Below are 15466 nucleotides of genomic sequence, written 5' to 3'. Positions count from 1 at the left end.
TGTTATGTTATTGCTAACATTGATTTTATGTATGCTCTGTCTCCCAGTCAAAGTCCTCTTCACCTCTCCAGAGCAGCTGCTGAATGTCGCAGGTCCTCTGGCGTGGTCAGACACTGTCCGACTCAGAGTGTGGAACCAGTCCTCCCTCTCACTACAGGAGCTGCACAGGGACACACAGAGCACAGGTCATTAAGCCCTCTCATCATACTTTTCATATACCTGTTTGACTACACTACTTTTAGGGCTATAAATGGCCCAGAGTGGTCTAGATACATGGTCAGGAAAACAACACTGACACTACTTATAAAAGGTCCAAAAAGCCTGGCACGAGAAGCTTTACTATACCTCATTCACTGTTGAAACAGCGCAATTGGTAACCATGGGAACTATGAACTACGATCATTATACCGACCATGCCACCCAAGGTGTGTTAGTGTGACCCACCTGGCTGCCAAGGTGATGGAGATGTCTGCTCCCTCGATCCTCAGAGCATTCTGCACATTCTCTATGACGGGTTTACTGACCTGGAACATCAATCATCAATAGCACATTACACAGACCCATCAGGAAAGTGAGAGAGAGGACAGATAGGTTTGAGAAGGGGAAAGAGAGAACGAGAGGATGGAGAAAGGGAGAGAGAGGAAAAGAATGAGAGATATAAAAGTGAGGGAGTAAGATAGAGATAAAGACACAGTTATAGAGAGGACAAGGGAGAGGGAGGGGGGATGGAGAAGGGAGGGGGGGGGGTGAGTGATATAGACAAAGAGAAGAGAGAAATTTGGTAAATGGTGATGAAAAAAAAACAGGAGAGGGAGGACTCTGACCTTCATCCCAGTGAGTGGGAGGCTGTTCTTCAGTCTGTATTTCCCATCCTGCTGAGGGTAGGTGTACAGCAGCACATCATTCATCTGTTAAGACACAATCACACTCAGAATTCACTAACAAACCTCAGAATCACACATACTTTCATTCTGTATCCTCAGAACCAATGAACAAGATAATACTGTATACAAACATTTCACTGATTCAGCTGTCGGATAGAACAAGTGCATGGAGAAATGAAACAATGTGAAATGCATACATATACTTATTCTCAGTACTCTCCAATCCAAGTAGCATGCTACTTAGTGTTATATATCTTGATGCCTAGTCAGTTCACCTCTGCCGACATGTACATACTGTATCTACCTCTATTACCACATATCCTTGCACATTGATATGGTTATGGTACTCCTTGTATATAGCTTCATTCTTGTGTGTTTTAATTTTGTCTTATTTAACTCTGCATCATTGGGAAAGGGCTCGTAAGTAAGCTTTTTACTGTAAGGTAAATGCGCATGTGACAAATAAAATTTGATTTGATAAAAAATACATTTGACATTATTCCTGCATGCTAAATGACCACATGGTGGTGCCCTAAACGAAGAGGAAACTATCAGTTCCTCAAGGAGGAGTTGGGCTGTTTTGGTGATCATAATTTCATCAGATTTGACAGTTAAATGTGTCTCAATGTCACAAATCAAGATTTCTCCCTGTTTTTCTGACTGCATGACTTGACCAGGAAAAACTCTGGGCCCTACTCATCATTCCACTGGGGCCCTAAACATACCGTAACTCCACCTCCTGGAGAGAGTGAGAGAAAAAAACTAAATGGATTATAGTTGTGTGTGATCATGAGTGGACTGACTGCATATAGCCTCAGTGTTTTATTCTTAAATGTTAAAGTGATTTCCTACAAGCCGTTCCTATAGCTTTTCGAATAATATTTTAAATTACGTTTTATCCGGTTGGATAATATTTCCAAAATATGATTAAGTGACTCGTCTTAGTGCAAATCCCTGTAGTTGGACAACAGTGACCTAGAAAACCTTAAAGTTGAATTCTGGGTAGATGTAAACAAAGGTCATTGGTCGTTCAAGAATAGGCCAATGGGATTATCTTTTCATTTTCAGATAACAGATTTGTCTTTCTTTAACTCTTTTGTCGATCTTCGTTCACCATCACTGAGAGGGCTGAACATTTCAAAAATAAGGAAGTCCCCTTTAATTCTGTAATTTTCCATCATATTAACCCATTCCTTGTTTTATGCTCTTTCTCTTCCTCTTCTGCCTACATCCCTCTCTCTCACTTTGAGATGGCAGAGTGTGTCAGAGTGTTCTGTTGGCATAGTTACAGAGGGGGCTTTCACTGCCAGGCCGCTAAAGAATGGCCTGTCTGAAGTCGTTACTCTGTCTAGACTTATGGCTTTATAAATTACACCCCCCTCCTCCTCCTCTCCCTCTCCCTCCTCAGACATGTCACCCCTACCACCATATCCTGAGTGTGTTTGTGGGGTTGCTAAAGACGGGTATGTTCTTTTTTTTAAAAGATGACAGAATCTAGGTGGGGGAGGTTGGTTTAATTTTAGAAATTAGTAATGAAACAATTTTAGATTAACATGGCATGGTAAAACAATAGTAGGACATCCAGGTGAATATCTACTGATCTACATACAAAATATCTCTCTAAATACAGTTATGATTGGACAAACTAACATGAGGTTTAAACAGAGTTTTCACCAGGTCTAGTGTGTGTGGCTGTATTCAACAGAGAGAACCAGGTCTAGTGTGTGTGGCTGTATTCAACAGAGAGAGAACCAGGTCTAGTGTGTGTGGCTGTATTCAACAGAGAGAGTACCAGGTGTAGTGTCTGTGGCTGTATTCAACAGAAAGGGAACCAGGTCTAGTGTGTGTGACGGTATTCAACAGAGAGAGAACCAGGTCTAGTGTGTGTGGCTGTATTCAACAGAGAGAGTACCAGGTGTAGTGTCTGTGGCTGTATTCAACAGAGAGAGAACCAGGTCTAGTGTGTGTGGCTGTATTCAACAGAGAGAGAACCAGGTCTAGTGTGTGTGGCTGTATTCAACAGAAAGGGTACCAGGTCTAGTGTCTGTGGCTGTATTCAACAGAGAGAGAACCAGGTCTAGTGTCTGTGGCTGTATTCAACAGAAAGGGAACCGCCGCGGGGCCGGACAGTATTCCAGGGCACGTTCTCAGAGCATGCGCAGAACAGCTGGCAGGCATATTCACGGTCATTTCCAACCTCTCCTTCTCCCAGTCTGTAATCCTCACAATGACTACCGCCCTGTAGCACTCACATCTGTAATCATGAAGTGCTTTGAAAGGCTGGTTATGGCACACATCAACTCCATCATCCCAGACACCCTAGACGCACTCCAATTTGCATACCGCCCCAACAGATCCATAGACGACGCAATCTCAATTGCACTCCACACTGCCCTCACCCACCTAGATAAGAGGAATACCTATGTGAGAATGCTGTTCATTGACTACAGCTCAGTGTTCAACACCATAGTCCCCTCCAAGCTCATCACCAAGCTTGGGACCCTGGGACTGAACACCTCCCTCTGCAACTGGATATTGGACTTCCTGATGGGCCGACCCCAGGTGGTGAGGGTAGGCAACATCACCTCTGCCACGCTGACCCTCAACACGGGAGCCCCACAGGGGTATGTGCTTAGTACCCTCCTATACTCCCTGATCACCCACAACTGCGTGGCCACGCATGACTCCAACACCATCATCAAGTTTGCTGATGACCCGACAGTGGTAGGCCTGATCACCGGCGACACCAGTAAGACCAAGGAGCTGATCGTGGACTACAGGAAACGGGGGGTCGAGGACGCCCCCATCCACATCGACGGGGCTGCAGTGGAGCGGGTCGAGAGCTTCAAGTTCCTCGGTGTCCAAATCACTAAGGACTTCAAATGGTCCACACACACGCACACAGTCGTGAAGAAGGCACGACAGCGCCTCTTCCCCCCCTTAGGAGGTTGAAAAGATTTGACATGGGCCATCAAATCCTCAAAAGGTTCTACAGCTGCACCATTGAGAGCATCTTGACTGGCTGCATCACTGCTTGGTATGGCAACTGCACCGCCCTCGATCGCATGGTGCTACAGAGAGTGGTACGGACAGCCCAGTACATCACTGGGGCCGAGCTCCCTGCCATCCAGTACCTCTATATCAGGCGGCCCGTAAAATTGGCCCAACATTTTTTTTCAAGACTCCAGCCACACAAGCCATAGACTGTTCTCTCTGCTTCTGCACGGTAAGTGGTACCGGAGCAACGAGTCTGACACCAACAGGCTCCTGAACAGCTTCTATCCCCAAGCCATAAGACTGCTAAATAGCTAACAAAATGGCTATACGGGCTATCTGCATTGACCCTTCTATTTTATTTGTATTTTTGGACTGACTCTATGCACACTTACAGGACTCTACACACACTCACACTGACACTCCAACACACTCCAACATAGACACACAAACACACACACACACACACACACACACACACTTCATTTGCTCACACATAGGGCTGTGGCGGTCATGACATTTCATCAGCCGGTGATTGTCAAGCAAATAACTGTTGGTCTAATTGACCATTAATTAACATAAACACATTTAGCATCTCCTGGCTTCCACACATACTGTAGCCTACAAGCCACTGATGCAGACCTTTGGAACATCTACATTTAAGAAAGTCTAATAAATCCATGTAATATAGCCTAAACCATCACAATAAATCCATTATTTATTTAGACAGGTGTAAAGAAACATGATATGAAGAAAATGTAGTCTATTTCAGAAGAACAGAGTAGCATACTCTGAGTTGTCCATTTCTTAGGTCCTGATCTGGCTATGCCATATGGCTGTGGGCTACCCTAGTTTATTTAGCAGAAAAGATTTGCTTAGAATTCCTTGCCATTATTTTATATTATTTTATAGTATGAAGAATACAATTGAACAAAGCTGAATAATATAGAAAGGATATTTTCTCCAAACGATTTGAGTGAGTGCGCACATGCGGCTATTTTGTGTTGAGCGGTTAATAAAGAAATAGGTACTCCTATATGCTTAATTTAGAGTTATTAATAACCAGGTCTAGTGTGTGTGGCTGTATTCAACAGAGAGAGAACCAGGTCTAGTGTGTGTGGCTGTATTCAACAGAGAGAGAACCAGGTCTAGTGTGTGTGGCTGTATTCAACAGAGATAGAACCAGGTCTAGTGTGTGTGGCTGTATTCAACAGAGAGAGAACCAGGTCTAGTGTGTGTGGCTGTATTCAACAGAGAGAGAACCAGGTCTAGTGTGTGTGGCTGTATTCAACAGAGAGAGAACCAGGTCTAGTGTGTGTGGCTGTATTCAACAGAAAGGGTACCAGGTCTAGTGTCTGTGGCTGTATTCAACAGAGAGAGAACCAGGTCTAGTGTCTGTGGCTGTATTCAACAGAAAGGGAACCAGGTCTAGTGTGTGTGGCTGTATTCAACAGAAAGGGAACCAGGTCTAGTGTGTGTGGCTGTATTCAACAGAGAGAGAACCAGGTCTAGTGTGTGTGGCTGTATTCAACAGAAAGGGAACCAGGTCTAGTGTGTGTGGCTGTATTCAACAGAGAGAGAACCAGGTCTAGTGTGTGTGGCTGTATTCAACAGAAAAGGAACCAGGTCTAGTGTGTGTGACTGTATTCAACAGAAAGGGAACCAGGTCTAGTGTGTGTGGCTGTATTCAACAGAGAGAGAACCAGGTCTAGTGTGTGTGGCTGTATTCAACAGAGAGAGAACCAGGTCTAGTGTGTGTGGCTGTATTCAACAGAAAAGGAACCAGGTCTAGTGTGTGTGACTGTATTCAACAGAAAGGGAACCAGGTCTAGTGTGTGTGGCTGTATTCAACAGAGAGAACCAGGTCTAGTGTGTGTGGCTGTATTCAACAGAGAGAGAACCAGGTCTAGTGTGTGTGGCTGTATTCAACAGAAAAGGAACCAGGTCTAGTGTGTGTGACTGTATTCAACAGAGAGAACCAGGTCTAGTGTGTGTGGCTGTATTCAACAGAGAGAGAACCAGGTCTAGTGTGTGTGGCTGTATTCAACAGAAAGGGTACCAGGTCTAGTGTCTGTGGCTGTATTCAACAGAGAGAGAACCAGGTCTAGTGTCTGTGGCTGTATTCAACAGAAAGGGAACCAGGTCTAGTGTGTGTGGCTGTATTCAACAGAAAGGGAACCAGGTCTAGTGTGTGTGGCTGTATTCAACAGAGAGAGAACCAGGTCTAGTGTGTGTGGCTGTATTCAACAGAGAGAGAACCAGGTCTAGTGTGTGTGGCTGTATTCAACAGAAAGGGAACCAGGTCTAGTGTCTGTGGCTGTATTCAACAGAGAGAGAACCAGGTCTAGTGTGTGTGGCTGTATTCAACAGAAAAGGAACCAGGTCTAGTGTGTGTGACTGTATTCAACAGAAAGGGAACCAGGTCTAGTGTGTGTGGCTGTATTCAACAGAGAGAACCAGGTCTAGTGTGTGTGGCTGTATTCAACAGAGGGAGAACCAGGTGTAGTGTGTGTGGCTGTATTCAACAGAGAGAGAACCAGGTGTAGTGTGTGGGGGGGTGTATGAGGAGCGTTCCTGACCTTCCCCGTTCAGTCAGTAAAGAGCAGCTCAGGAAGCTGCCATTCAGAAACATCCTGCCAGGAAACCCTGCTCTCAATAGCAGGGTCTGGGAGGGCCATAGATATAGCCATAGAACAGACCTGCTGCTTCTCCTTTTCAAATTACATTTACATGTAATTTACATTGCAGCAAGAGAACAAGGAATGTGGGCTTTCCTTCTCCTTCTCCTTCTCTTTCTCCTTCTCCTTCTCCTTCTCCTTCTCCTTCTCCATGGCCGACGTGAGTAAGACATTTAAGCATGTTAACCCCCGCAAGGCTGCCGGCCCAGAGGGCATCCCAAGCTGCGTCCTCAGAGCATGCGCAGACCAGCTGGCTGGTGTGTTTACGGACATATTCAATCTCTCCCTATCCCAGTCTGCTGTCCCCACATGCTTCAAGATGGCCACCATTGTTCCTGTACCCAAGAAAAGCAAAGGTAACTGAACTAAATGACTATCGCCCCGTAGCACTCACCTCTGTCATCATGAAGTGCTTTGAGAGACTTGTCAAGGATCATATCACCTCTACCTTACCTGTCACCCTAGACCCACTTCAATTTGCTTACCGCCCCAATAGATCCATAGACGATGCAATCGCCATCACACTGCACACTGCCCTATCCCATCTGGACAAGAGGAATACGTATGTAAGAATGCTGTTAATTGACTATAGCTCAGCATTCAACACCATAGTACCCTCCAAGCTCATCATTAAGCTTGAGGCCCTGGGTCTGAACCCCGCCCTGTGCAACTGGGTCCTGGACTTCCTGGCGGGCCGCCCCCAGGTGGTGAAGGTAGGAAACAACATCTCCACTTCGCTGATCCTCAACACTGGGGCCCCTCAAGGGTGTGTGCTCAGCCCCCTCCTGTACTCCCTTGTTCACCCATGACTGCGTGGCCAAGCACGCCACCAACTCAATCATCAAGTTTGCAGACGACACAACAGTAGTAGGCTTGATTACCAAGAATGACGAGACAGCCTACAGGGAGGAGGTGAGGGCTCTGGGAGTGTGGTGCCAGGAAAATAACCTCTCACTCAACGTCAACAAAACAAAGGAGATGATCGTGGACTTCAGGAAACAGCAGAGGGTGCACCCCCTATCCACATCGACGGGACCGCAGTGGAGAAGGTGGAAAGCTTCAAGTTCCTTGGCGTACACATCACTGACAAACTGAAATGGTCCACCCACACAGACAGTGTGGTGAAGAAGGTGCAACAGAGCCTCTTCAACCTCAGGAGGCTGAAGAAATTTGTCTTGACACCTAAAACCCTCACAAACTTTTACAGATGCACAATTGAGAGCATCCTGTCAGGCTGTATCACCACCTGGTACGGCAACTGCACCGCCCGCAACCGCAGGGCTCTCCAGAGGGTGGTGCGGTCTGCCGAACGCATTACCGGGGGCAAACTACCCACCCTCCAGGACACCTACAGCACCCGATGTCACAGGAAGGCCAAAAAGATCATCAAGGACATCAACCACCCGAGCCACTGCCTGTTCACCCCTCTATCATCCAGAAGGCAAGGTCAGTACAGGTGCATCAAAGCTGGGACCGAGAGACTGAAAAACAGCTTTTATCTCAACGCCATCAGACTGTTAAATAGCCATCACTAGCACATTAGAGGCTGCTGCTGCCTATTGAAATCACTGGCCACTTTAAGAAATGGAACACTAGTCACTTTAATACTGTTTAAATATCTTGCATTACTCATCTCATACGTATATACTGTATTCTATAATATTCTACTGTATCTTAGTCCATGCCGCTCTGTCATTGCTCATCCATATATTTATATATTCTTAATTCCATTCCTTACTTAGATTTGTGTGTATTGGGTACATGTTGTGAAATTGTTAGATATTACTTGTTAGATATTACTGCACTGTCGGAGCTAGAGGCACAAGCATTTCGCTACAGCCGCAATAACATCTGCTAAACACGTGTATGTGACAAATACAATTTGATTTGATTTGATTTGAAGATGATGCATAGTTGTGTAGTCATAATGACAAGCCCGGTGACCATGTTCAAATTTGAGAAAATTGTGAATGCTTTTTTTTATTTTTAGCCATTGCTTGTTCTGTCCGTTATCTATAGGTTTGTGGCGGTGAGTGTCCTACCCTCCCTCCAAACAGGAAGTGACATTTACCAGAAACAGGTGGCGTGGCTGTCTGCACTTCCTGCTGACCTTCATCAGAGTACCCTCCTTCACAAACACCTGAGAACAAAACACACACACACACACACACACACACAGGGTCAGACATAAAGTAGATTAAATGGCAATTGAGGACAGCGTGCCACATATGAGAAGCAAGAGAGTTGGAGAGAGGGCTTTAAAGGGTCCTTTAAGAGTGTGTGTGCCCGCTCTTCTCCACTCCACCCAGACACAGAGAGAGGACCAGGGGATTCCCAGCTGACTGGTTATATAAAGGGCGACACAGGCGGGATGGAGAGGTGGAGGGGGGAGGGGGGAGAGGGTGTACCCTTGCCCGGGGCACTGGGCAGAAACAATGGTGTTATCAGGCAGGCAGGCAGGACGGCGCTTACCCTGCCAGGCTGGAGCAGATCCCTCTGGCCTCCAACACTGTACTCTATGTTGACAAGATGTAGCAGGTTCTCCTGAGAGAGAGAGAGAGAGAGAGGGGGGAGACATGCCATGTTGAGAAATTACAATGGCTACCAAATAAACGGTTGTGCATCCCACAACAACACTGCGTGTGTGCACTCTGCCTCTCTTACAAGCACTCACACACACACACACACACACACACACACAACAAACACACAAAGGCAGGCACACACTATGTTGGAAAACACTCGTCTTCACTCTTGAAACTCACCCCATGTTTCAAACTGTCATTGGCTTGATCTGCAATGTCTGACACTACCACCAGAGCAGCTGAGAGCAAGGAGACAGTGACATGAGAGAAGTAAAGAGTTGTCGTTAAAGCAAAATAAAAAACATCAGACACACAGAGAACCAGAGTTCACCAGAGACTATTCTCATCCTTCATGAGGTGTTCATTCCAGCCTTGTCCCCCATATACACACAGAGAGATAACATCCCCTACAATTTTCCTCCTCTCTCTCTCTTTCTCTCTCTCTCTCTCTCGCTCTCTCTCTCTCTCCTTCTCTCTCTCCATCTCTCTCTCCATCTCTCTCTCTCTCTCTCTCTCTCTCTCTCTCTCTCTCTCTCTCTCTCTCTCTCTCTCTCTCTCTTTCTCTCTCTCTCAATTCAATTCAATTCAATTTAAGGGCTTTATTGGCATGGGAAACGTATGTTAACATTGCCAAAGCAAGTGAAGTAGATAGTAAACAAAAGTGAAATAAATAATAAATATTAACAGTAAACATTACACTCAGAAGTTCCAAAAGAATAAAGACATTTCAAATGTCACATTATGTGTATATATACAGTGTTGTAACAATGTGCAAATAGTTAAAGTACAAATGGGAAAATAAATAAACATAAATATGGGTTGTATTTACAATGGTGTTTGTTCTTCACTGGTTGCCCTTTTCTTGTGGCAACAGGTCACAAATCTTGCAGCTGTGATGGCACACTGTGGTTTTTCACCCAGTAGATAAGGGAGTTTATCAAAATTGTTTTTGCTCAGTTTCCACCTCATTTTGTGGGCAGTGTGCACATAGCCTGTCTTCTCTTGAGAGCCAGGTCTGCCTACGGTGGCCTTTCTCAATAGCAAGGCTATGGTCACTGAGTCTGTACATAGTCAAAGCTTTCCTTAAGTTTGGGTCAGTCACAGTGGTCAGGTATTCTGCCACTGTGTACTCTCTGTTTAGGGCCAAATAGCATTCTAGTTCACTCACTCACTCACTCACTCACTCACTCACTCACTCACTCACTCACTCACTCACTCACTCACTCACTCACTCACTCACTCACTCACTCACTCACTCACTCACTCACTCACTCACTCACTCACTCACTCACTCACTCACTCACTCACTCACTCACTCACTCACTCACTCACTCACTCACTCACTCACTCACTCACTCACCATCTGGGCTGGAAGTGGCTTCCCTAGTGATTTACCCACAAACACACAGAAAAACCGAGACAGAATGGGTCCCTAGTCAACTACTCAGAATGTCAAATACATTCCTTATAAACACATACAAACATAACTGACATGGCCCTCTGGTGAATAACACAATACAGAGCAAATAGGTACTAGTGCTTATAGCAGAGCTCTACTGTACCCAGTGTGTCTTCATATTCTTTGGAGTCTGGGGAGAGGTTGTTGAGGTAATCTGGAGGAGGAGGAAAACAAACAGCAGCAACTGAGAAAAGACTCAAAGTGAAAGACACATGACCATTGATTGAACCACGGTAAGATCAGACATAATGTCTGATGTATAAATGTGTAAGTCTTGACATACTATTACACACCCACACCCACCCACACCCACATTTTAGTCATTTAGCAGACGCTCTTATCCAGAGCGACTTACAGTTAGCACATACATTATTTTATCGAACCCACAACCCTGGCGTTGCAAACGCCATGCTCTACCAACTGAGCTACATCCCCTGCCGGCCATTCCCTCCCCTACCCTGGACGACGCTGGGCCAATTGTGCGCCGCCCCATGGGTCTCCCGGTCGCGGCCGGCTACGACAGAGCCTGGATTCGAACCAGGATCTCTAGTGGCACAGCTAGCACTGCGATGCAGTGCCTTAGACCACTGCGCCACTCGGGAGACACTCACGCACACACACACACACACACACACACACACAAACACCCATGCACGCACGCACACACCCACCCACCCACTCACACACACACACACACACACACACAAACACTTACCAGTGAGGAGCAAGCGGTATTGAGCCACCCGTACGATGACCTGCAGAAGCTGGTGTTTGAGAGAGACATTGTCCCCTGCTGGACTCTGCTGCTGGGAAAGACAGACAGACACACTCAGTAATGGGCCTCACTTCACTCACATTACTGATAACCTACACATCACACAAAACTCTTTCCTATGTCCATATCATCCCGAAATGTCTTCACTGCTACACTAAGAGAAACATTGACCAAATTATGAGCTTTTGCACTGACAGACAAAGTATAGAGACAGAGAAAAGAAAGAAAAACAGAGAAAAGAGAGGGTGGGAGGAGATATTTCAGCAGAATCCAAAGCCACTTAAGTGGCGAGCCAGGACCAATAACTCAACAGAGTGCTCAACAGAGTGCTCAAGAGTGCTTGTCAAATCAAATCAAATCAAATCAAATTTTATTGGTCACATGCGCCGAATACAACAGGTGCAGACATTACAGTGAAATGCTTACTTACAGCCCTTAACCAACAGTGCATTTATTTTAAACAAAAAAAGTAAGAATAAAACAACAACAAAAAAAGTGTTGAGAAAAAAAGAGCAGAAGTAAAATAAAGTGACAGTAGGGAGGCTATATATACAGTAAAATAAAGTGACAGTAGGGAGGCTATATATACAGGGGGGTACCGTTGCAGAGTCAATGTGCGGGGGCACCGGCTAGTTGAGGTAGTTGAGGTAATATGTACATGTGGGTAGAGTTAAAGTGACTATGCATAAATACTTAACAGAGTAGCAGCAGCGTAAAAAGGATGGGGTGGGGGGGCAGTGCAAATAGTCCGGGTAGCCATGATTAGCTGTTCAGGAGTCTTATGGCTTGGGGGTAGAAGCTGTTGAGAAGTCTTTTGGACCTAGACTTGGCACTCCGGTACCGCTTGCCGTGCGGTAGCAGAGAGAACAGTCTATGACTAGGGTGGCTGGAGTCTTTGACAATTTTGAGGGCCTTCCTCTGACACCGCCTGGTATAGAGGTCCTGAATGGCAGGGAGCTTTGCCCCAGTGATGTACTGGGCCGTACGCACTACCCTCTGTAGTGCCTTGCGGTCAGAGGCCAAGCAGTTGCCATACCAGGCGGTGATGCAACCAGTCAGGATGCTCTCGATGGTGCAGCTGTAGAATTTTTTGAGGATCTGAGGACCCATGCCAAATCTTTTTAGTCTCCTGAGGGGGAATAGGCTTTGTCGTCGTTCAGCGTTCAGCGTTCACAGTCCCCTGCAGAAACATCCCTGTACACTTGTACTCTTACACACACAAACAAGCATGTACACACACACACAAACACACAAAAACACGCACACACTATTTCATACTACCCACACATATTGCATGGATCACAAATCAAGTCCTGGCAGAGTAATATGTTGATTTGATAAGGGAGATGTAAAGACTTCCGTCTGCTAATTAGCTTTGTCAGCTTCTTCACCAGAGCTAGCCAGCAGCAACGCAAATAAACACACACACACTAGTGCCGAGCGATTAACCGAAATGTCCGTTATTTTTAATTTTTTAAACAACTAATTAACCGACGTCGGTTCAATTCTTTGAATTTCATTTTGTTCGTTTTTTTTCTGTGAGCTCAATGCGCAGTTTCTCTAGAAAGAAATCAGATCAAGCCTAAACTGTGCAATGTAGTAGAGAGTTGTTTAGTGCAGAAAACGTGGTAATTAACTACAATGACCATAATCCATTGTGCGCCTACTTGTCCAGTCGGTGTAGGACAGACACGAAGAGAAGAGACAGAAGAAAGCACGATCAAGAGGGATATAGAGCAGTTGCTTCATGAGGTAACTCTACCTGAAAATACATGATCTAAGTGATTGATAGTTGGTATTCAGTCATAATAGTTTGCCTTATTTACTTTGAAGAACTACTAAAACAGTGATTTTTCAGACAGCATAGGCAGCAGCTCTATAGAGATGAGATGATGACTTGGAATGAAATAATAAAGTCATCAAATAAAACTAATGTAATATACACAACAACTGAAATATTTTATATCTAGTAAAGTAATGTGAATAAATGATGGTTAATAAGTGATAAGCAGTAGTGGACAGTCACTACCATCATGGGACTTTTATTAATTGTTTTATTCTGTGTTGTTGCAGCATTCAAACCACATAATGAATAGTGCATTTAATGTCCCAAAAATATTTTGAAACCGAAATTGAAAACTGTGATAATTTTTTTTATAAACGAACTGAAACCAAACCGATTTCAAAAAGCACTGATTGCTCAGCACTAACATATACACACACACAACGCACGCACACACACACACACACACACACACACACACACACACACACACACACACAGTTGTTGCCTACTGTACGGTAACACCAACCATATCAGCTTCATCTGTTTCATTTCACACAGGAGCTTCATCATGGTCACTGTACATGATACACACAGTCACTTATGATGGGAGATACGTTAGAGGGAATGGGCAGAGAGAGTGGGGAAGGAGGGCTCTTTCTCCCATCCAAGATTCATTCAACACTCATCCTCTATAAGGCTGGAGTATCAACTACTTTGCTTTCAGCTTGACTACATAAAAGCACAATCAAATTAAGTCTCATATCAAAATCAAAATATTAATTAATTCTACTGTATTTGAGGTTAAAATGATACTCAGGAGAGTACGATGATATACTGTAAGTTGTAAGAAAAGCATCAATGGAAAAAGGAGAAGAAATGGAAATCACTTGGTTGCTTATGGTATTCAGATGTATTTCATGGTATTCCATTTCTCTGTCATCAGTGACTTGCACAACTACACAAGAGATGGACAGAGAGAAGAGGTGTCAAGAAATATACTCTGTCTGTCTGTCTGTCTGTCTGTGTCTGTCTCTATCTCAGCGTGCACCAACTCAGTCCAACACACGCTCTACCTGCACTCTGTTATATTCAGGTTTATATATCAGTGCAACTGTAGCGGAGGTGGTTCAGTGAACGACTCGTGTGATGAGTAACCTTGGATAACCAGTCACACCAATAGACAATTAAGGTGGCATAAGCATCAATAGGACTCTTATTCTACACAATTAACAGCCTGAAGATCAATACACTCATATACCCATAATGTACCATGCTCCATGGTAGCTACATTATGGATGTCAATGAAGACACTACAAATACACTACAATTGACTACTTATAATATACTACAAGGGAATGTCGTCAATGCATGCAATATAAACTGGAGCATGCAGATATCCAGATACGTTTGCACTTATCCAATATGCACGGTAGCTCACATGCTGATGGATAGCTCATGGTTGCTTTTGATTTGATTAATTTTGACAGAGACCAGACCCCTTCAATACTTCCCCTTTGCTGTGGTTTCTACAATCATGTTCAACTCTGTGGTAACAGTTGTGCTACTGAAGAAGAGGACTACAGACCAACACCTCAACCATTCAAAGTCAAAGCCTGGCAATTACAATACATGTTGAAGTGGTTAATAAAACAGACACCTTTCGGTCTTTCTGCTTTGTGAATGAATGTAGTTATCTAGCTCAATGGATCTTGCTTAATGTATGTATGAAGAGCTCTACTTTGTCCCTATTAAAAGCCAAATAAAGCAAATGAGACAGGAACTGTGTTCATTGACATTCAGACAGTTCCAACATGTTATTGATGAGGCAACACTTCATCTAATCTAATAGGATGATGACATGAAGAAAACGTTTTTCTTAATCAAAAGGAAAAACAGAATAAGATCTTATATGTGTAATATATTTGATTTCAAAATATGACTGTGTACAGTACTGACATTATCTGTCCACTTCTCGATCTTGTGACTGGAACTCAAAAGAGCTGCCTGTGAGAACCAAAAGTTGATTTAAAGCTGAAATCCGCATAAGGGGAAACAGCGCCACTGTTCGCCCCAGCACATTTGTTATTGTTTTGTTTGGTTGTTGAAAGGAGACGGGCATCCAGCAGTGGTAAAAAGAATTTGCAGTACATACTCTGCTGTTCTATGATGTCCGAGGGGGGAAAAAAACAGTGTTCGTAGTTTGAAGTAACTTCTTTGTTGTTGTAGTATCGCAAACGGACATGGCAGTTTCACCATTACGGATTACAGCTTCAAGCCATGTGTCACAATAATGTAATAATCTCAG

General features: G+C 44.5%; 1 protein-coding gene across 1 annotated transcript in view; it reads right to left on the bottom strand.

Moving 5' to 3' along the window:
* The window catches only part of LOC311134381 (FYVE, RhoGEF and PH domain-containing protein 5-like), a 44135-nt gene that overhangs the window by 3637 nt on the left and 25032 nt on the right, over window positions 1-15466 (bottom strand). The window contains exons 8-15 of the mRNA XM_084168037.1: window positions 11316-11403; window positions 10704-10754; window positions 9322-9380; window positions 9029-9100; window positions 8628-8696; window positions 825-908; window positions 445-524; window positions 64-160 (exon numbers count right to left, since the gene is read on the bottom strand). Coding sequence (XP_084024163.1) covers window positions 64-160; window positions 445-524; window positions 825-908; window positions 8628-8696; window positions 9029-9100; window positions 9322-9380; window positions 10704-10754; window positions 11316-11403 — 600 coding nt within the window. The remainder of the gene's footprint in view (window positions 1-63; window positions 161-444; window positions 525-824; window positions 909-8627; window positions 8697-9028; window positions 9101-9321; window positions 9381-10703; window positions 10755-11315; window positions 11404-15466) is intronic.

Source organism: Coregonus lavaretus (genome assembly GCF_964263955.1).
Source record: "Coregonus lavaretus genome assembly, chromosome: 8".
In the NCBI taxonomy this organism is placed as follows: Eukaryota; Metazoa; Chordata; class Actinopteri; order Salmoniformes; family Salmonidae; genus Coregonus; species Coregonus lavaretus.
Note: the sequence above shows the minus strand (reverse complement) of the source record. Positions and strands in the feature narration are given on the sequence as shown.